This window comes from Rhincodon typus, chromosome 30, assembly GCF_021869965.1.
Source record: "Rhincodon typus isolate 14 chromosome 30, sRhiTyp1.1, whole genome shotgun sequence".
Classification (NCBI taxonomy): Eukaryota; Metazoa; Chordata; class Chondrichthyes; order Orectolobiformes; family Rhincodontidae; genus Rhincodon; species Rhincodon typus.
Genome location: NC_063361.1, coordinates 1,371,122 through 1,394,774, shown reverse-complemented (window position 1 = coordinate 1,394,774; position 23,653 = coordinate 1,371,122). Strand labels below are relative to the sequence as shown.

The 23,653-nt window shown below is 41.8% G+C and overlaps 2 protein-coding genes across 2 annotated transcripts in view; one reads left to right on the top strand and one right to left on the bottom strand.

The window, feature by feature from the left end:
• Window positions 1-23,653, bottom strand: part of ddx42 (DEAD (Asp-Glu-Ala-Asp) box helicase 42) — a 262,098-nt gene that overhangs the window by 71,388 nt on the left and 167,057 nt on the right. The gene's annotated exons all lie outside the window — the stretch shown is intronic.
• The window catches only part of strada (STE20 related adaptor alpha), a 90,679-nt gene that overhangs the window by 2,786 nt on the left and 64,240 nt on the right, over window positions 1-23,653 (top strand). The window contains exons 2-3 of the mRNA XM_048614689.1: window positions 11,488-11,543; window positions 14,083-14,140. Of these exons, the coding sequence (XP_048470646.1) occupies window positions 11,532-11,543; window positions 14,083-14,140 (70 nt within the window). The 5' untranslated portion in view covers window positions 11,488-11,531. The remainder of the gene's footprint in view (window positions 1-11,487; window positions 11,544-14,082; window positions 14,141-23,653) is intronic.

Below are 23,653 nucleotides of genomic sequence, written 5' to 3'. Positions count from 1 at the left end.
GGCTGCGAATGTGTAGGTTAGGTGGGTTAGCCATGGGAAATGCAAGGTTACAGTGATAGGGTGGGTCTGGGTGGGATGCTTTTCAGGAGGTCAATGTGGACTCAATGGGCCAAATGGCTTGCTTCCACACTGTAGGGATTCTATGATTCTTGTAAGCACAGTATCAAAAAGCTTGAACTTGGGTGGATATGTGCAAGGGTTGTAGCTAATTCGTTGCTACCTGATCTCTCACTTCTGCACGTAATCTTAGAAAAAATGTGAATTACTTAGCCCCAGGGATGTGACTGCCTCTCTGAATACAATACTGAATTAGGCCCCTCAACCTTATTTTCCTTCCTCCCCCTGCACTTTGTATGCATTTTTTTTCTTCAAAATATAGGGCAGCACGATGGCTCAGTGATTAGCAATGCTGCCTCAGTGCCAGGGACCTAGGTTTGATTCCAACCTCTGCTTGGAGTTTGCACATTCTCTCCATGTCTGTGTGTTTGCTCCAGGTGCTGCAGTTTCCTGCCACAGTCCAAAGATGTGCAGATTAGTTGGATTAGCCATGCTAAATTGCCCATTGTGTCCAGGGATGTGCAGGCTAAGAGGATTGACCATGGGAAATGCCGGGTTACAGGGTGGGGTGGGTCTGGGTGGGATGATTTGTGGATTTGATGGTCAGTATGGGTTTGATGGGCCAAACGACCTGCTACCACATTGTAGGGATTCAGTGTCTCCTACCACCACAACCCTATGTATAGCAGTGTTTTAAGTTTGGACGCTAGCTCATCAACTCTGAGGTGGTGTTTCTCAAGCTCTGGACAATTACTGTTGATGCAGTTGCCATACAATTGGTGTTGATCACTAGCTTTCAGAAACTGCAGCTGCATCACATCACTTGCATCTTTATTTTGCTTTCCTAATTAGCGTTTCAAATTTTGAAATGTTAATGATTAATGATTTGCTGGGCCTAGGGTGAGCAACCTCCAAACAGCAAAACATCCTCTTTATGGAGGTGAAGATCTCATTCATTTTTCAGGTTCATTATAGCATAAAAGGAGACTGTTCAGTCCATTGAATCCATTTTGGCTTCCTGTACAACAATTCAATTAGTTCCTTTTCCTCCTCTCTATCCCCTTGCCCTGAATATTTCTTTTCTTCGGATGCCAGTCCAGTTTCCAACTGACTAGGCATTCATTCACCACCCACAGGCAAATGGTCCACATGAGTGCCACTCACTTCAGAAAAATGTTCCCCTTGCAACTCATGCTCTGAACACAATGGATGACTGCTACTGGATGGGTGCTGCAGGGATCAATGCTTGAGTTCCACTGATGAAGGAATCACATGCAATGTTTCCATGTTTGCCGATTGATGCAAAACCAGGTGGGATTGTGAGGGCTGAGGAGAAGGTAAAGAAGCCTCGAGGCAAATTACACCAGTTTGGTGCATGGGCAAACATGGTTGATTCAGTGTAGTGATGAACGGTGTGAAGTTATCTTCTCTGCTAGGAAAAATAGAAGGCAAACCGTTATTTCACTGGTGAGCAAACAGGCAGGTGCAGCAAACAGTTAGAATCCCTACAGTATGGGGGCAGGCCATTCGGCCCATCGGGTCTGCACTGACCCTCCAAAGAGCATCCCTCCCAGACCCACCCCCCCACTACTCTACTTCTGTATTTCCCATGGCTAATCCACCTGCCCACTATGGGCAATTTAACATCGGCAATCTACCTAACCTGCACATCTTTGGACGTGGGAGGAACCGGAGCACCAGGAGGAAACCCACACCGACACGGAGGGGGCATTGTGCAAACTCAACAGAGACAGTTGACCGAGGGTGGAATTGACCTCTGGGCCTTTGGTGCTGTGAGGCAGCAATACTAGGCATCGTGCTGCCTAGCTAGGGAGGCAAATGGTATGGTATGTTAGCTTTTAATGTGAGAGGATTTGATTGTTTGATAGAGCAAGGATGGTGTACTGTAGCTGTACAGAGCTTTGGTGAGGCCACACTTGGAGTATTGTATGTCATTTTGGACTCTTTATCTAAGATATACTTGCAAAGAGGGAGTTCATTTTATGGAACAATGCAGGTTGTACAAGGAGAGATTAGGTCTACTGGTCTTGTATTCACTGGTTTTAGAAGAATGAGAGAGGATCTCATTGAAGCGTAAAATTCAGACAAGGCTGGACAGAGTGGATAGAGGAATGTTGTTTCCCTTTGCTAGTGTGGGTGCTCATCCCCTCAGGACATGGGGCAGGTCATTCAGTACTGAGATAAGAAATTTCTTCACTGAATGGTAAATCTGTGTGGAACTGTCTACCACAAGGTGGCAAAGGCCATATATTTATGAACGAAATAGATTCGTAAATACTAAAGGTGTCAAGGGATATGGGAAGGGCACAGGTGCATGGCATTGAGAGGATCAGCCATAATCCTTTTGAATTGTTACGCAAAACAAGGCTCCCGACCCGAAACGTCAACTTTCCTGCTCCTCTGCTGCCTGGCCTGCTGTGTTCATCCAGCTCTACACCTTGTTATCTCAGATTCTCCAGCATCTGCAGTTCCTACTATCTCATTCCTACGAAATTGCAGCTTGATTGTGTATTTTGATAATTTTCACTTTTCTATTATTTGAAGGCAAACTGAGAATGGTCATTGGCCGTTTGCATTTGTCCAGCTTTTTATAGATAGATTGTACCTTCACAATATTCTACACTGTTGGAAGATGTTAGCATTGTAATTGTACTAGAACAACTTGGCTAAACTAAGTCTGAACCACTGGTTTGCAACATTACAGCAATGAATATTGATGGAACCTGTGCATTTCTTGATATCGTGCAGAGTGAAATGAGTTGGGCATCAAGTCCTTCAGCTTTGTCTTTTACTCATGCAAGCTAGGCTGTGCCATCCTTGAAGTGGGGGTTTTCCTACATCATCTTCTCTCTCTTTTATTACTTATGCCCCAACAATCCCAACTGGATTTGGCACTACTGTATTTCAACATTTCCAGTCTGAATATTTACCAACTGGTTTTCGAAATATGCAAAAACCTCTGTGGGCACATATTTTGTACTTTGATTTGGACTCTGAACCAGGATGACACCTTGTGCAGTAGCATGATTGTGCTCATGCTGTTAAATCTCTTTACCATATCCCTGCACTGGACATGCCGGTGCAGGCTAAAACTGTATCTACTAATCTGATAGTCTGGGCAAATGGGACTTCAAATGTGAACAACAGGAAATGGACCTGCAAATACCAGGTTGGAGAACATTTGTGTGATTGTAAATACGTGTACATCAATCCATATTTGCTTACAGAACAACAATGACAACTCGATAATTCATCAGCTGTGATTACTTTGGGGTATCCTGCAGATAGAAAGTGTCCTCTGTCTAAATGCGTAATCTAATTTCTCTTAAAATTGTACAAAAGCAGGTGTATTCTCTAACATTCTTTCAGTCTCTGACTTCTCCCCTTGCAAACACTATTTCTCAAAAGCATTTGACAAATTGCCAAGAAACATCAAAGCAGTTCTGCTATAAAATTGTTTTTGAATTTTGATATCTAGTTTTCTGTGTTTTTCTAATCAACCTTTTTAGTGATGTCCTCTCATGTATCTGGAGAAGGTAAATCTTGACCCCAGGCTTCTTAGGTCTGAGGTAGGGGCACTATTACTACACCAAAAGAGCCCCTTAATCTTTTGCGTTTCTTTTCCTGATGGTGCTTGCATGATGGGCCACAACTTCAATGAAAAAAATGTAATGGCTAACTGAAATAGGGATTGACTTCAAATCGAACACCAGACTATACCATCACTGCTTTGAACTGTCGGCAGCAAGTTTACTTCAGTGCTGAGGAGCCTTGATTGATATTGAGCAAGGAAGTTATGTCTCCTTCACACAGGCAGTACTTTCAGAGGGTGATATGCTGATTCCTGTGTCCTGCTACCCTTGAAACGTGGAATGTCAGAACTTTGCCAGAGGAGAGATATTTTTGAAGTAAACGACTTCATTGCAACTTTTTTTTTCTGTATATAAACTTTCCCCAGCATTGGTTTAATGCAAGCAACTAAAATTGCATTTGTGTTTTGGCCTGTTTGTAAAACGGGAAGTTGTGGTATGATGTTTCTGTGTGGGTTTCCGTCTCTGACCTGTTTTTGACCTTTTGTTAGTAAAACATAATGGACGTGTAAATGTCTCATCCAGTTGAATGAGAAACAATATGGACCCACCATCACTAAGAGAACTGGCACCAAAATCATTGTTTTAAGCATTCACTCCTTGCACTACTAATGTACAGTGGCAGCAATTTGTGCCATCTCCAAGATGCACTGCAACAATTCACCAAAGCACAGGGAATATGTAGCTTAGTAGATGGTGGATAGGTATTGCAGAGTCAGAAGATGAGTTACTCACCACAAAATACCCAGTGTCTGACCATCTCCTGTAGCCGCAGAATTTAATATTTGTTATTTAATTCAATTTCTGATCATTACTAAATCCAACTGTTCTGATGGTGTGGGGATTCAGCAATGGTTAGATTCTCTTTTCATAGAATCCCTACAATGTGGAAACTAGGCCCTTTGGCCCAACAAGTCCACACCGACCCTCAGAACCCTATAACCCACCTAATCTACACATCCCTGAACATTACAGGCAATTTAGCATGGTCAATCCACCTAGCATGTGCGTCTTTGGACTGTGGGAGGAAACCAGACTACCCGGAGAAAACCCACGCAGACACGGGAAGAATGTGCAAACTCCACACAGAGAGTTGCCTGAAGGTGGATTTGAACCTGGGTCCCTGGCGCTGTGAGGCAGCAGTGTGAGCCACCGTGCCGCCCTATTTGTTGGACATACTTTAGTTTCTTAGATGACCGTGTTCTGGAACGTCCCAGAGAGCAGATTAAATTGGAGCTAGTATTGTATAATATGACAGGATTAATTCATGACCACAAAATAAAAGCACCCCAAGATAGCAGTGACCATAAGATGATTGAAATTTTCATCCAGTTTAAAAGGAGTTTAAGACTTGTATTTCAAACTAAGTAAGGACAACTGTGTGGGCATAGGTCTGCAGAATTCTTTGGCGTGAGAGCTCCAGGGTCTTTAAATATATTCAAGGTTGAGTTAGATGTTTAATCAGTAAAGGAAACAAAGGCAATGGGTAAAAGGCAGCAAAGTGGAGTTGAGGATTATTGGATCAACCAGTATGTCATTTGATTGCAGAGAAGATTTGATGGGTTATATGGCTTGCTTCTTATGAAAGTTGAGTGAGCTGAAGTAAAGAAGCGTACTAGGTTAGGGGTTATAGATCAATAGAGACACACTGATGTTTAAGGGGATATTGCAGAATAGGTACATTCTGACTATCGAGAAAAATATCTAAAGTGAGGGCTCACTATCTGTAGTTAATTGATTTCCTTAATACATTCAAACTTAAGGAGTAAGCCTATAACTGCACAAAGGTGAGTCGCAGATCAGATGATTGGTCAGAATTTAAAGAATGGAGTGAATCAGAAGGAAGAAATTTAGGGTATGAAAGGAAGCTAGCTAGAAATGCAAAAATGATGGTGATGGTTGCTACGGGTATTTAGAAAGGAGTAGGTAAAGGGAAAGAATAAAGCAGAAATTGCTGAAGAAACTCAGCAGGTCTGGCAGCATCTGTGAAGAGAAAGCAGAGTTAACCTTTTTGGATCCAGTGACTCTTTAGAACCCAAACGAGATGGAGTAACTTGGGCAATGGAATGAAGTCTATACAGAAAGCAGGGTGTGAGGATGTATAGTCCAGGTAACTGTGGGAATCGTAGATTTACGGTGGATATTGGTGGCCAGTTTATTCCCAGAATTGGAAAAACAGATTTTGAGGAAGGGTGGAGTCAGAGATGGGCCAGGTGAAAGTGAGGGTTGCAGTTGGAAGCGAAATTCATTTAAATTTTTCTAATTCCAGATGAGAGAGGGTAGCAGCACTGATGTCATCGATTATGGCAGAGAAAGAGTTGTGGGTAGGGATCCAAGTTGGACTAGAACAAGGAATGTTCCACGTACCCCACAAAGACAGATATAACTGGGATCTATGTGAGTACTAATGATCACAGCTTTGATCTGAGGAAAGTGAGAAGAGTTCAAGGAGAAGTTATTCAAAGTGAAAATGAGCTTGTCCAGGCAAAGGAGGGTTGTGGTGGATGGGAATGGTTCAAGCCTTTTTTCCAAGAAAAAGCAGAGTGCCCTGACACCATTCTGATGGGGATGGATGAATAAAGGGATTGCACCACCATGCTGAAGGGGAGTTGGCTGGAGCCCACGTATTGGAAATTCTAAAAGTCGAGGTCGGAAGAGATGAGTCCTGTGCAACAGGAGCTGGCAGAAACAATGTGTCTGCCCAGGCAACCCTATTTCTGGATTTTGGAAAGGAGGTAGAAGCTCAGTCTCCCAACCCCTAACCTGAGCTTGAAGGCTGTGTTGGGGAGATCTACAGATCTAATGCGATTAGTGATCATGTAGACACAATAGCCTGATGATTGGTGGTGTCATGGTCCGGGGAAGATAGGATGAATTATTTGAGAGTTGTGGCCTAAGCTCCGCAATGAAGCGGTCGGTACAGCAGATGACAACAGCACCACCCTTGTTAGCAGGCTTGACTGCAAAGTTAAGAGTTCAGTCTGAGAGCATAGAGTGCAGTCAGTTCAGAGAAAGAGAGGTTAAGGTGACCAATGTCATGTCAACAATGTTCAATGAACAGAGAGTGCAAGGAAAAGGCCAGGGTGCAGATGGAGGGGGTGTGTTGGAGGTGGGTGAAGGGGTTTTTGGGATGAGGAGAGGACTTTTGCCCAAAGGTTTGGGCACAGAGGTGCAGGTGACAGAAAAAAGATACTCCAACTATCTGAAGTTCATTTGAGGTGGGGTTGCAGGGGATAAAACTAAGACCTTTGCTGAATACAGAACATTCAGCACCAGAGTGTGGAAGGTCAGAAGTATAGTTAAACACTGGAGAAGAGCTGGGATTAGGAGAGGGGATGGAGTTAGAGGGAAAGGGAAGAAGTTTCCAGAGGAGTGTGGTCATCTCGGAGTTGTTGCATCCTGCATTCCTTAATGCTTGTTAGAATGTTGAATGAACCAGAGGATGAAGTGGAACTTGGGGACAGGGCAGCTATGCGCCAGCGTGAGTCAGCGCTGATGGACAGCGGGGTCAGGAGCATGCATATGACATTGAGTGGAATCTCGGAATGCAACAGGAACAGTTTTCTGAGGAGAGTTGTACCCTCACAGAGATGCCTGTCATCCTGAGTGGATTGAAAATATGAAGGATAAAATTTCAGTTGGAATCCACACAGAATGAGTCTTGAGACTATGAGACAGTCACCGAGGAATGGGATGTGGCTGTGGAAGCAAGTCTTAGCAAATACGTTGTCAAAAACCAGGAGTGAAAGTGAAAGTAATAATGGTGAACAAGAAACAAAGATTAGAATGTAAATCCTGTCCAAGAGAGGAGCAGAACTTCTTCAAGGTGGGCATACCTGGAAGAGATGTGGCAGTGAGTTAACCACTAATATAAACCAAAGAACTGTGGATGCTGGAAATCTGAAACAAAAACAAATTGCTGGAGAAACTCGCCAAGTCTGGGAGTTCTGAAGAAAGGTCACTGGACCCAAAACATTAAGTCGTCTTTCTCTCCCATAGACCATAGAATTCCTACGGTGTGGAAAGAGGCCATTAGGTCCATTGAATCACACCAACCCTCTTAAGAGCATCCCACTTAGATCCAGCCCCGTAACCCTGTATTTACCATGGCTAATCCACTTATTCTGCATATCCCTGGACAATACAGGGCAACTTTAACATGGCCAGTCACCTAACCTGCTCATCTTTTGACTATGGGAGGAAACTGGAGCACCCAGTGAAAACCTGCACAGACACTGGGAGAATGTGCAAACTCTATAGTCACCTAAGGCATATGCTGCCAGATCTGCTGAGTTTCTCCAGCAATTTCTGTTTTTATTTCTGATATCCAGCATTTACAGTCCTTTGGTTTATTTTAGGTAAAATAGATGTTGATCCTCTAGACATCTGATTTGCAGCATTAACTAGAATTCTTTTTGTATCTTATATAGTGAAGACGGAAGCAAAATAATTGTTCTTTTCATCCATATTTCCTTAATATCTACTAATAATTTTCCAATCAATTCTAGTTCTAGCTATAAATCAGAAAGTGGAAAGGACAAAGGAACTTAGCAAGATTACAGTCATGAGCTAAGTGGTACTAAACTTCATGGAGTTGTGAGGTGACAAGTTTCCAGGTCTAGATGGAATTCATCCTAGGTACTTAAAAAGCAGTAGCTAATAAGCTGTTTGCATTTTCTTTATTTTCCACAATTCCCTTGATTACACAAAGGTTCCATCAGACTTGGAAAGTAACAAATATCATACTTCTGTTCCTGAAAGGAGAGAGACAGAAAATGGGAAATTACAAACCAGTTAGCTTACATCTGTTGTGGAGAAGGTGTTAAAATCGATCACTTAAAAAATGTAGCCGTACGCTTTGAAAAGCTGAAGGCGACTGGGGAGCGACAGCATGGCCTTATTAGAGGGAAAACATGTTTAACCAATTTTAATGTAGTAATTTGAAGGAGTAACTTGCTCTGTGGATAAAGGCAAACCTGTAGTTGTGCTGTACTTGGATTTCAGGAAGATATTTGATAAGGTACCACATGAAAGATTTATTGCAGGAAGTAGAAGCTCACGGCATGGGGATTACATGAGCATGAAAACATAGTTCTCTTCAGATTAGTATGCTATGACAAATGGAGCCCCATGCGATCAGTGCTGGAGCCCTGATATTTCCACTCCCCTCCCCTTCCCCCCCCACCCCCCCCCCAAATTTAGATTGATCACTTGGTTGAGGAGCGTAAAGGTGTGGCAGATCAATGGGTAAATGGCTCAAAACAGGTAGGAAAGTATTTGGTGAAGAAGACATGAGGTTGCATATAGTTTGGTATGTGGGCTAAAAGCTAGTAGATGGATTATAATGTGAGAAATGTGAAATTCTTCGTTTCGAAAGGACAGAAATGTGTTACTTTAATGGAAAATGACTGCAGAATTCTGAGGTGTAGAAGGTTTTGATAGTTCTATTGCATCAGTCACAAAAGGTTACTGTGCAAGTATAGCATGTAACCAAAAAAGCTAATGGGATACTATACTTTATTATGAGAGAAATGGGACATGGAAGGATTTTGATGAGATTGCATTTTGAATACCATTTGCAGTTTTGGTCTCTTCATTTAAGGAAGGGTATAAGTACTTTGGAGGCAGTTCCGACGAGGTTTTTGGATTGATATCTAGAATGAGTTGGTTCTGTTAAGTGGATAGGTGGAACAGACTGGCTTTGCTTCCACTGGCCTTTAGAAGACTTTAAAGGGATGTCATGACTGAAGCAGATGAAAATAGTAGGACTGGAGGTTAACCTGAGGAACTCCTGTAGTCACGGAGGGCAGCACAGTGGTTAGCACTGCTGCCTCACAGCGCCAGGGACCCGGGTTTGATCCCGCCCTCGGGTGACTGTCTGTATGGAGTTTGCACATTCTCCCCGTGTCTGCGTGGGTTTCCTCTGGGTGCTCAGGTTTTCTCCCACAGTCCAAAGATGTGCAGGCTAGGTGGATTGCCCATGCTAAATTGCCCATAGTGTTCAGGGATGTATAGATTAGGTGGGTTATAGGGGGATGCGTCTGGGTGGGATGCTCTGAAGTTCGGTGTGGACTTATCGGGCCAAAGGGCCCGTTTCCACACTGTAGGGGTTCTATGGTTCATTTTCTTGAATGAGAATGATTAATCTCCTAACCTTAACCCTAACCCTAACCCTGCTATGTGCCCTGCACGACTCCAACCAGTGCAGATTTTTTCCTTTTCATTCCCATTGGCTCCAGTTTTGCTAGGGCATCTTGATGCTACACTTGGTGGAATGCTCCCTTAATGTCAAGGACAGTCACTCTTGTCTTCCAGTTAAGCTATTTTGTCCATGTTTGGCCCTTGGTTGTAATGAGATAGGGAGTCAAAAAGGACTGGCAGATTCTAAACTGGGTGTCAGTGATCAGGTGATTCCTTTTCAAATGCCACTTGATAGCATTTGTCAATGACCCCTTTGATTCATTTCGCTTGGTTAGACATCAGGCTGGATTTGCCTGGCTTTTGTGGACAGGGTATACCTGGGTAAGTTTCCACGTTGCTGGTGAGGTGTCTGTGTTATTGAATTAACTCTCTTGGTAATCTATATCTTTAGCCATCCAGCTAATACTAGTTGTACATAGTGTTTACAATGCTGCAGCAGTGGGCAAAGTGAGAGATGACATAGAAGTGGGTGTGTATGCAGAGCACACTTGACTGGCAAGAAGTAAGTGATTGGTTTGTGCAATTGTGACCAGTCTTGGATGCCAGAATTCATCAATCTGATGACAACTCTATGATTGTGGGGCAGCTGATGCACTTGTGTCTGTGTGAATGGTTCATGGAGCTTGCGCACGGTCACTCTCGCTCGCTGTCACGTGCTCCCCCGCTGTCTCTCTTGCTCTAATTCCCTGCCACTGGCTTATTTTCTATATTGAGAGAATTGGAGTTCGCCATTTTCACTTGTATTTTGTTCTTGTGTCTTGTTATAATTTGTTTGCAAACTTGCTCCAGCTTTCCTCCTTCACAATTTTTGGTTCATATCAAACAGTTCAGTAGGTCCTTTATTGTTTCCTGATTCTGTTTTATCCCTTCAGCCAAAGCTGTAATAATTTATTTGATCAATATTGCCATTCACTTTTTAAAATCATTTTTTCTGGAATACTATGTAGCTCTGAATGTAAATTTCCCAGTCATTACCTGTCTTGAACCAGGTCTGTTTTTGTCACAATATGTGCAGCGTGTACCTGCAGCTCATAATCTCATTTACTATGCCACATGCTTCTGCGCACATGCGACTCTCTATGCACTCCAGACCAATTTTAATCTGCCTCCCCTTTCCTGACCTGATCACTATTTCTGAATTATTCTTTAATCTGGTGCCAGTACCAGTTCATTATATGCCTTGTTTCTCATGTTTGATCATCCTAGAGCCCATATTTACTCAGTCTAAACTGTTTTGTCCTGAACTACATTAGGAGTGTGGATCAGACAGTGGAAGAAATAGGACTAGTATCAGTTTCATTCTCCAAATACGATGAAACTACCAGGATGTGTAAAATCTGTTTGGTCACCAATTTGTTTGCATTCTTTATTTGATGCTAAAATAAGTGAAATGATATTATTTCCAAATAATAACTGATGTCAGGTTGGTCCAGTGCTATTGAGATAGGTAATAAGTCATTGAGGAGCAGGCCTTCTATCCTGTTGCCACATCGAGTGAGGTAATTTGGTGAACATTCATTCGTGATGCTAACCTCAAGAGTTTATGTATTCTCATATAAGATGGGTGTGACGCACTGTGAAGTCATTGAATTTATGCTCTTGCTCTGTTTTGTACTAGATATCTTAATGGCAGTGCCTATTTGGTGATACACCAGCTTTTCCATGTCATTTTTGGTAAGTCCTTTCTCTTCTGCATGAATCTAAGTTGTGTGAAGTATTGTTTCACCAGCTTAATCAAGGCAATGCTGATTTAATAGTTTTCATCAAAATAATGTCATGTGAGCTAATTGACATGCGATTGAATGCTGGATGAGAAAGTTTGCATATCTAGCCGGCAGGTGAATTGTCACAAAGCACCAAATTCTTCCTTTAGTTTTCGTGAATCATTTCAGTGTTTAACACCGGTAAGACTGATACGAGACAAATTATTGCCTCTAGATTTCAAAGATCTGGAGCAGGACTGCTTAATGTAAGTTAAAGATCCCTCCACTGTTCACTCGTAGTAGAAGACCCCTCCCCCGGTTTTACACACCATTGTCTGGTAGCCTTAGCTACAGGGGCAATTTTGTCCTCCAGACTTGGGCTCACTTGTTGGAAACTTGCAGCCAGAAGTCAACATAAGACTTCAATCTAATCAGTACGGTCCTTGCTGAATCTGGGCCAGTGTTGAACATTTTGGCTCTGCCCAGACCAAGTGCAAAGATAGTTATTGTGTATTGTCTTCATTTTAAAAGAAAATCATGGGTTGATACACTTAGAAATGTTGGTTTGAAATAAACTAAGTTTGGAATATCAGTGTGAAAATCTCCTCTCTGACTTCCTGGTAGTTTTGAGTGTGGTAGGGTCAGTTGAGGGTAAAAACGAAACCTGTGATGCTATACACAGAACAGAGTTGATTCCTCTAGGCATAATTGATTACCTGTATTGTGTATAGAGGGTACCTTTTTGGTTTTTATCTTTTTGGGGCTCTGCAAAAGCAGCGTATAACCATGCTCCTGTATAATGCGCACCTAACACAGATAACGCTTCCTGATTTATTTGTTTCTGAATCCTTTCAAAACATCCAATTACTTATATCATAACTGTAGTTATTCACTTTAAATTTCTTACTCTAACTTTTCTCAAAACTGTTGAATAATTCATTAAGAGTTCATAGACCTTCCTACTCATATTGTATGTACTAACCACGAAACCTTTGTTGCCATTATTTGTCTAGTGGTGGGTTGACTTATGGATACTCCACTTAACATATTTCCTCCAGCTCCTACTTATTAGTTATGACGGGAAGAATGTAAATTGTACAGAGCTGTTCATTATTTTGCATTTCACACTTGCTCTGGAAATGAGATGTATGAACCAACTTTCTCAATGAATTTTAAATACAAAGATCGTTTCTGTGTCCTCGGTTATTGCCCTTTCCCAGCTGGGAAGCGGAGGACCTGGGGCATTCCTTGTATTGGCAATTCAGTGCAATTCCCCTGTGTACCAAGGCCTAAGTCAAGGGGTAAGAGCCATCAGCAAAACAGTGCAGTGTGTTCTTTTCCTTCCCCAGGTCCTAGAGCAGTTCTGAAACTCCAGACCCAGTTGATTTCTCACCAAGGGTGATAGTTGAGATGAGGGAAGCTACTTAAAGAAAACAGAGGGAATGATAAGCAAGATATGCCGAGTATGGATGCCATTTTCTCCACTAACCTAGTGGATTATTCTGAGAACCATATTTGGTGTGCCAAACGTGTTTGTTTTAGCTGAAAGCAAGCCTTTCAGAAGCTTTACCCAAGTAAAAGTAAGTTTTATGGGGCAGCACAGTGACTCAGTGGTTAGCACTGCTGCCTCTCGGCACCAGGGACGCAGGTTCAATTCCAGCCTTGGGCAACTGTGTGTGGAGTTTGCACGTTCTCCCAATGTCTGCATGGGTTTCCTCCGGGTGCTCAGGTTTCCGCTCACAGTCCAAAGATATGCAGGTTAGGTGGATTGCCCATGCTAAATTGCCCATAATGTCTAGGGATGTACAAGTTTGGTGTATTAGCCATGGGAAATGCAGGGTTACAGGGATAGGATAGGTGGGTGAGTCTGGGTGGGATGCTCTTCAGAGAGTTGGTATGGATTTGTTGGGCCAAATGGCCTGTTTCCACACGGTGGGGATTCTGTGATTCTTTGACAAGTATGTTATTATAACTTATTGTCCGAAATACAAGTATATATGCAACACAGACATTTGGAGCAGAAGATTGGTTGGACTTTCCTCTGACATCCAAAGCTATCTGTCTATTTCAAAAGCCTGTTGCTGCAAGCTGTCAGTAAACCTAATTGTTAGCACTTAACTACTCAAGATGTCCAATAGATTATCACTTGGGTTCCAATCATGTACAGGTGCACAATGATGAAGTGGCAAAGTACTGGAGGATTGTTTATGTCCAGGGCCCAGTTGGCCGCAAATCACCATCTCTAGAAAAGGATTGAGGGGAGATATTTAGAAGAGGGGATGCAAAGTCACTAATTTGTACCCTCAACCTGAAGATGCATGCTGCAGACTTGGCAAAGTAATGAATTGGAACAAATTGCTCATCAATTTCTCGTCTTGCTTCTCGGATTGTTTTCTCATTATTTTGGAGTGACTAAACTCTTGTAAAAGCAGCAGCAGGTTGCAAAAAAAGACTGCTAATTGTGATTTCTCATCTCTGTCTCTTTTACTTATCGGACTTGCATGATCTAGAGGTGGGTGTCTGAGAAACTGAGCGTGGAGAGCCTGCAGGATGTGGGACTGTTTGGTGGTAAGTTAAATTTGAGTCCTTGCTGTTTACGGTGTATAGCGCAGATAACTGAGGTGGGAAAGGAGTGGTCATCCATAAGGGACAATGACAATACCTTAGAGTATCTTTTACAATTTCTGTATCTATCACTTTTCCTATGATTTTTGCTGTTTCTTCTTCTCATTCCTATCATGATATCAGTGTGCCAAAGGTATTTTTGAGTCAAAGGGAATTGGTAGTGGTTCCTGTCCCTCAATCAATAGCATTCTGCAAATAACTCTTAAAATAGCATTTAGGGGGCAGAGAATAGTTCATAATCCTTAATGAGCCAAGTCATTAAAATAATCCTAAACATACGCTTTCACAATGCATATTCCACTACAATTTGTAACCTGATTTTTCAGTTTCTTTCACTGTACCATTAAAAGTAAAGTAAGGTAAAGCCGCCGTGTCCCAGAGGACCATCGGGCAGCTCTGTCATTAGAGAGAGATGACTAGTTGTGGTTTAACCTGAGGGTCAACATGCCTCGGATGCAGAGAAGGAGAGTCCTTGGGCTATTTGATTGGCGTGATGCGATGAGAAGTGTGTCACAGGGATTAGTGCTGGAGCCTCAACTTTTAAAAACAAAAAAAGTTACATGAACAATGTGAGTAAGTTTGCTACATTTGCTGATGACACAAAGATAAATAGAAAAGTACATTGTGAAGAAGCATAAATAGTTTACAAAGAGACATAGATGGGTGACTTAATGTACAAAGATTTAACAAGTGGAGTATAATGGGGATGAATGTGAAATCATCCATTTTGCCTGGAAGAATACAAAAGAAGCCAAAAATCTAAATGATGAGAGATTGCCGAACTCCGCAATTCAGAGGGATCTGGGTGTTCTAGCGAATGAATTACAAATCATTGTGCAGGTGCAACAACTAATTAGGGAAGCTCATAAAATATTGTTTATTTGTGAGGGGAATTGTGTACAAAGAAGGAAGATTCTGCTTGAATTATACAGGGAATTGGTGAGAACACTTGTGAGTAATATGTGCAGTATTGGTTATCTTATTTGAGGAAGATGTAAGTGTGTCGGGAGAAGCCCAGATTAATACCTGGAATAAGCAGGTAGTCTTGTGAAGAAGAATTGGACAGGCTCGACTTCTTCTAACTTCTGGATTTTACAGTAAGAGGTGACTTTGTTGAATCATAAGATCCTGAGGGGTCTTGACAGGGTTGTTGTGGACAGAATCTACAACTCGGAGAGCCCTTGTTTCAAAATAAGGGATAGTCCACTTAAGATAGATGAGAATTTTTTTCACACAGGGTCGTGAGTCTTTGGAACTCTATTCTCAAAAAGGTGACAGAAGCAGAATCTTTGAATGTCTGTGGGGCAAAGTTAGATTCTTAACAAGCAAGGGGGGAGATATTAACTAGTGGAGGCTGGAATGTGGAATAATCTGATCAGCCATGACCTTGTTGAATATAGCAGTCTCAAGGGGCTGAAAAGCATACTTCTCCTAATTTATAATTGTGCTTGTTGTATGTCATTTATCTAACTTGGGATATTGCTGCAGGAGTTCCTCAGTGTGGTATCCTAGGCTCAATCACTTTTAGCTCTTCCATCAATAAGCTTCCCTCTGTTAAACGATCAGATGTGGGGATGTTCACAGATGTCTACAGTGTTTATTATCATTCTTGACTCCTCAGTTACCGAAGCAGTCAGTGTCATAGTCATATAGCGCAGAAAGAGACCCTTCAGCCCAACTTGTCCACGCCAATCATACATACCAGTCTGACCTAATCCCATGTGCTAGCATTTGGCCCGTATCCCTACTAAACCCTTATACCCATCCAGATGCCTTTTAAATGTTATAATTGTACCCACCTCTACCACTTCCTCTGGCAGTTCGTTTCATACACGTATCGCCCTCTGCGTGAAAAAAATTACCCCTCGGGTCCTTTTTAAATCTCTCCCCTCTCACCCAAATCTATGTCCTCTAGTTTTGGACTCTCCCACCCTAAGAAAAAGACAGTGGCTAGTCACTATGTCCATGCCCCTGATGATTTTATAAAGCTCTCAGCCTCTGACTCTCGAAACAAAAAAACCCCAGCCTATTCGGCCTCCCCCATAGCTGAAACCCTCCAGTCCCAGCAACATCCTTGTAAATTTTTTTTGCACCCTCTCAAGTTTAACAACATCTCCCCCTATAGAAGGGTGACCAGAATTGTACATAGTCTTCTAACAGTGGCTTCGCCAATCTCCTGTACAGCTGTAATCTGACCTCCCAACTCCTATACTCAGTGTTCTTACCAATGATGGCAAACACCACTTTTACCATTCTGTCTACCTGAACTCCACGTTCAAATAACTGTGTACTTGCACCCTTGGGACTCTGTTCAGCAACACTGTCCAGGGCACTGCCATTAACTTCCCTGGTTTGCTTCATCAAAGTACAACACCTCGCACTTATCTCCCAAATATAATTTGACTTAAAAAGCATTTAGGTTTGGGCTGATCATTAACAAGTAGCATTTGCTGCACACAAGTGCCAGATTACATGTATTTCCAAAAAAAAAGGACCTAGCCATTGCCCCTGGATATTTAACCACATTACCATTGGTTATGTTCTCTCTTGTTGGAGATAGTTAGTTATTGCTGAACGTTTGTGGCCCAAATACGACTTGCCACTCATGAGCCAAAACCTGGATATTGTCTTGGTCTTGCTGCATTTGGACAAAGATACTGCTTCAGTATTTGAGTTACAAATGCTGCTGAACATGATGCAATCATCTGTGAACATACCCACTTCTGACTTTTGATGGAGGGAAGGTCATTGATGAAGCAGCTGAAGATTCCTGGGCCAAGTATACTTGCCTGAGGAATTCCTGCAAAGATGGCCTGGGGCTGAGATGATTCACTTCTAACAGTTACAACCATTGTTCTTGATGCAAGCTAAGACTTTAACCAGCAGAGATTTTTTTCCCCTTGGTTCCCATTGACTCTAGCTTAGCTGGAGCTCCTTAAAGTCAAACTTTATTGAAGATTACCTTCATGTCAAGGGCAGTAACCTTTTATTCCCCCTGCCTCTTGAGTCAGTTTTTATGTCCATTTTTGTGGAGAAGTCAGCACCAACTGTGATCCAACCCAGGATCTTCCATCTTGCTTGCTTATACATGCCTCAGCAAGACTAGGTGGAAGTTTCCTAAGGACCTCCAATGCGTTGTAGTTTTTGTGTTTCATTTCCTAAAACAAATGAGGGGGTACCACATCTCGCCTTAGGATATCTAGTCTCGCTCTATTTGTTGTGTGAGCCTTGAAAACATCTCTCGCTGAGTCTTGTTACAGAAAGAGCTTTACGTTGAATCCACTCGGCAATTGCTGTATTGCATCTATATATGTATATAACTAAATCTCCTCCCTCTGAATCTCAAACCCATGCCATGGGGAACTCTGACTTTTGCATTGTGTTTTGACTCTGCGTATTTTCTTTCTTCATTATCGTCCCTCCCTGTGAGACACTTGCTGGAAACAAAGAATGTTTTTGAAAATCCTGTAATTCATATCTATTGTGTCTGCAAAAACCTCTGATACCTGTCAGCAAAGCTGATGTGTCAAGACATATGTAAGCCAAGTGGAATGACACTCTGCCATGATGCAGTGGCTGAGTGCGAAAGACCTCACCTTGTTAGCTTTGTACCAAAGAGAATTCATCTGTAAAACCACAGGCGGCTGGAAATGTGCAGCCACGTCAATGCCTGACTGAGGAAAGACTTAATTAGTTTGCATGGCAGTCTTTATATTGGTATTGAAAGATCACAGCTCAATGACTAACATATATTGAATGTTTTCAGTATTTACTGTCTTCATTTCTGACCTTATAACAGAGGGTCAATGAGATTAATGTTTGTGTGCTGTTTGGGTGCCATAAGATGATGATGTGATATGGCATTGCTCACGATTTCCCTGCATCTTGAGCTGCCTCAACTATCATTGGTTTAGAGTTCGCCAGCTGACTCTACTGTGCGCCCTTCAATGGTGAAAATGTTGAAAAAGCTTGTCATGGGGCTGAAAGTTAAAGGACAAGGGCTAGTTTTGCTCTGTGTGACATGACTGAAGAATGGTTACCTCGACCTTGTGTGAACTCTGAGAAATGGCATTTACAATCCTTAAGAGTGATTTAAGGTTTCTCATTTTTATTGCAATCCTGGTTGGATCTATGAAATGAAGCAGAACTTTGTCTCTTGGGGTATGAAGAGAAATGGCTTTGATTTTTGTCAATGAAGTGCTTTGCTCTCCAGGTATCAGCACCTCTCTGTCCTTGCCTAAGTATAAGCCTGGTCATTCTGTCTCAGCTGACTATTCTCCCATAGAAGGTATCACACCCAACCTAATCCTGTCCTCACCTGACACACTTCTCAGCAGAGATCACTGAATAGCAGTTGAGAGCAGGAGCCTCAACTTATATTCCCCTTTCAGTACCAGTGGCTGAGTGTCAGTGTCCAGCAGCTAGCTAGAAATCAAAATGATTTTGAATGTATAATATTAATGTAATATGACTATATTGCTTTCTTCCTTGTACAGAGAATCATCAAAATCTAAAGGGTTGGAGGTTGATCTCTACGTCTCCTCCTTCTGCTCTGTAGTTATCTGGGGATAAGTAAGCATAGATCTTCTCTTCCTGCGCACATTAGGAATTTGCTCAAACCTTGTGCCTTTAATAACTTGGCCAATCGGAGTGGACTTTTTTTTTCTGTAATATAAATTGTTTGAAATTTGGTGTTCTTGTTTTTGTCCTGATGAGTGCAAAATTGAAAAGTTTGCCAGCATGTAATTCTTGTGCCTTGTGGGAATTTTGGGACACATTTCCTGGCTCTGTGTACGTAGGCAACGTCTTTAGCTCAGGATTTATGAACTGCAGTCACTGCAGAGCATCAAGGAGGATGAGATTACAAGATCTAAAAGGTGGCCATGGCGCGCACAGTAAGAATTCGTAATAGTTGGTAAGTGGGACCCTCAAGTTGATTTGGAAGAGGCAGGAAATACAGGAATCTTTTAGGGTATGTGGCATTTTCAAACAGATACTCCGCTTCGGAGATGGCTCAGAATGATAACGTCTTGAAAGAGTGCAGTCCAAACCATGCTACCGATGATCAAGGGACCATACCGGTGGGAACAGCAAAAAATAAACATGCAGTTCTCTGAAGAGTCATTATGAATGAGTCAGACGGACATCTCCATAACTGCCACCGTGGGTCCCACATAGTGTGTTGCCTCCCTGCCAGGGTTAAAAGGCATAGCAGAGGAGAATATTCTGTACGGGGCGGGGAGTGAGCATGAAAATTTTGGCATACACTTGTTAAACGCCACGGAGAGACAGACATCCAGATCGAGTGGTCAGATTTTCACAAACGGTATAGAAAATAGAAACTGGAAGATAGCAAAGATGGCTTGAAGCATGGTACGGGAGGGAAGGATTCAGATTCTTGGGAAACTGGAACCAATTCTGGAGCAACAAGCCCCTATTGAAAAGGGACAGGCTGCACCTCAACAGCAATGGGATCGATATCCTTCTGGGGACTTTCAATAATGTGGTATGAGAGGATTTAACCCATGATGTTACCCGGGCTGGAGAGTTTCAGTCATGGAGAGGTTGGCCAGATTGGTGTTGTTTTCCTTAGAGCAGAAGAGATTGAGAGAGGACATGATTAGGATGTATGACATTGCGGGGCATTGAAAGGGTTGACAGGAATAAACTTTCCCCTTGAAGTGATCAGTGACCTGAAAGTATAGGTAGAAGGTTTAGAGGATATGTTATCACCCAGAGAATGGTGGGAATATAGAGTTCACTGCCTGTTAAGGCAGAAACCTTCAAAACATTTATGAAGTATTTAGATGTGCACTTGTGATGCTGGGGAGTAGAAGGCTACGGGCCCAGTGCTGGAAAATGAAATTAGAATAGTTAGTGGCTGTTTTTGACCAACGTGGTCATGATAAGCCAAATGGCTTTTTTCTGTGCTATAAATCTGTATCTGTGACTGTGAGGGAGCAATTGCATTGCTTGATATTATCCACAGACCACCAACTACTGAGAAAAATGGTGAGGAGCAAATTTGCAAAGAAACTGCGGAACGAAGTAAGAATATATAGAGGATGGGAGACTTTCACAGTCTTGATTTAGACTGGGATAGTAGTCATAATATAAAGAGCAGAGAGAAGCAAGATTTCCTAGACTATGTACAGGAGAATTTTTGACAGTTTCCAATCCAACAAAAAAGAGACATTGCTGGACCTAGTTCTTGAGAATGAAGTGGATCAAGTATCAGGACAGAATCCTTTAGGTGACGATGATTATGGTATCATAAGGTGTGGGCTAGTCATCAAAAAGGCCAAGGACCAATCCTGAACAAGTAATTGGAGGAAATCCAACATAAATGGGGTGAGAATGGATCTGAACCGAGACAACTAGAATCAAAGGTTCAGAAGGGAATTGAAAAAGAAAATAAGAAAAGCAAAGACAGCATGAAAAACTAACATATTATGAATCCAAAAATCTTAAATTGGCATATAAATACTAAAAAGTGGTTAAAGGAGGAGTGGAGTCAATTAGGGACCAAAAACAAGATTTACACGTGGAAGCAGGCTTGAGCATTAAGTGAATACTTTGCATCTGACTTTACCAAGGAATATGTTCCTGAACGATGAGATAATTCAGACAATTGCAGACTTAAAACTGATAAGCTAAGGTATTTTGTAGGCGGTCAGTACTTCCAGATGATAAAGCATTATAGGCAGATGTTGTGCAACCAAGGATGCTGAAGGAAGTGAGGGAAATTGCAGAGATGCTGCCCATAATTTACCAGTCTTACTAAGACTTGGCAGTGGACTGGAGAATTACAAATGTTATGCCAGTGCTCAAAAAGGGATGTAAAGGTAAACCCAACAACAACAAACCAGCGAGTTGAACTTTTGTGGTGGGAAAACTTCAAAAGCAATAATGCAAGACAAAAGTAATAGTTGATTAGGCGCATACAGGTTAATTAAGGAAAACCAGCATGGGCTAATCATGTTTAACTAAAATAAAAGCAAAATGCTGTGTGTGCTGGAGATCTGAAATAAAAATAGGAAGTGCTTGAAATGTTAACTCTGTTTTACTGTCCACAGATGGTGCCACACCCTTTGAGTTTCTCCAGCACTTCCGTTTTAGTTCCATTTTTATCTAAATTGCTGGGGTAATTTGTTGAATTAACAGAGGGTCAATGAAATTAACGTGTTTGTGTGCTGTACGTGAACTTCCAGAAAGCATTTCGGATATGAACATGTAACTCCAGTTCATGGAATAAAGGGGACAGGCACAACATTGATACAAGATTAGACAAATGATCGGAAACACTTTTCTTGATTTTATATTATTAACGTAAACTTGAGAATACAGGGAATGTATTCAAAATTTGCAGGTGATTCAAAAATTGCACCAATTGGAGGAGGACAGTGTAGAAGTCAAACAGTACAATAGCTTGGTAGAATGGTCAGACATGAGACAAATTTAATGTACTAAAGGTGAAATAATTCTTTGTGATAGGAAGTGCACAAATACACAATACAAAATAAAGGATGCAGCTGTAGAGGGGATGTAGCACTGGGTGTATATGCACATAAATAATTGGAGGAGATAAGAGATTGAGGATGCATATGTTCCATTAATAGAGACAGAATACATGAGCAGGTAGGTAAAATTGATCGCTACTTTGGCCTTAGCCGGAGTATCGTATGACAAAAACAAAGTGCTGGAGAAAGGTCTGGCAACATATATGAAGAGAGTGTTTCAAGTGCAGTATGACTTCTTTGGAGCAGTGAGACTTGCTGAATTTCTCCAGCACTTTATTTTTGTTTCAGATTTCCAGCATTCACAGAGTTTTGTTTTTATTGGAGTAATGTGTACCATTTTGAGTGTCACAGTTTGGGAAGGATGTGAAGACATTGGAGAGAGTAAGAAATTATTCACTAGAATGGTTCCAGCGATATGCTTCAAGGAAAACTGAAGCTCAGCAAGTTGTGAGGTGATTTTATTTAGGAATTTACAATCTTGAGGTGTCTGGACTGAATAAATGGAGAGAATCTCCTTTCATTTTTGTAAGAATTAAAAACAAGATGACACAGATTTAAGGTGATAAACAAAAAAAAAGCCATTGTAACATGAAAACTTAGTTCATGCAGCAATTGGTTAGGATCTGGAATGCACTGAGAATAGAATAAAATCCCTACAGTGTGAAAGCAGGCCAGTCGGCCCGTCAAGTGCACAACAACCCTCCGAGCATCCCTGTAACTCTGCATTTCCCATGCCCAGTCCACCTAACCTGCACATCATCGATAGATGGTAGGGGGAAACTAGAGCACCTGGAGGAAACTCGCACAGACGCGGGGAGAATGTGCAAACTCCACACAGACAGTTGACCGAGAGTGGAATCAAACACCTGTCCCTGGTGCTGTGAGGCAGCAGTGCTAACCACTGATCCACCGTGTCGCCCTACACAGCCTGAGATAGTTGTGAAGGGCGGTGCAATTAAGGTTTTCAGAGCAAAATTGCTCATTTTTCAGATAATAATCAATGTGCAGTCACAGGGAGTAGGCAGGGCATTGATAGTACATGAATTGTTCTTTTGGACAACTTTTACGGATGCATTGGGCCACAGAATTTGTGATTCTGTGAAGTTGTAGTGATTGAAGTGCACTGCCTAAAAGGGTAGTAAAAGCAGATTCTATTGTAACATTTAAAAGAAATTGGAGGAATACATAAGGGGAAAAGTGTATACAGGTCTATGGAAAAGACCAAGGCAATTTGATTGATTGGATGTCTCTACCAAAGAGCAAACCCAGTCACAATAGACTAAATGTCCTCCCTCCTATTGATCTATGTGAATACATAGGCAATAAGATGTATTTATGGAATAGCTTGCCCAGAGTGGTGGTGGGAATAGAGGATATTATAAATTCTGGAAGAATAATATATCATGTTTAGATAGAATGTGTAAATCAAGGAAAATTGTAAATTGAATAAGAAATAAGTGATGGTTGAATTTAATAGCAGATCACTAGCAATCATTGTGTCCTGAAGTTTCTGTAAATATTTTGCTGAAAAACTGGTGTGGGCCCTATTTCTCTGTTGCCTTCCTCAGGAAATGGTATTACAGTTGGGAAGATGGTTAAGGAGAAGGATGCTCACCAACCTGTACATCAATGAGCCTTTACTCACCTGTTAGGACATTTATATCTGATGAGTAACCCCTTTCTTAAACCCTTGCTTACATTGAACCTGTTTTGTATCTATTTTACCTGTTTTAGGATGGTCTTAGCGAGCTGTACTTGCCTTTGTTGTTCCTCCTGCTTCTTTTCCATAAACCCTAACTCTAAAACCTTCTTTGTCTCTTGCATCCTCGGCACTTAAAATTGGCTCAGTGTCTTGCTTCCCCACAGAGTGTGCAGGCTTTTAAAATCTATTTTTGTTGGTGGTTCTTTAACATCTTGAAGATCATCATCTGTCGTT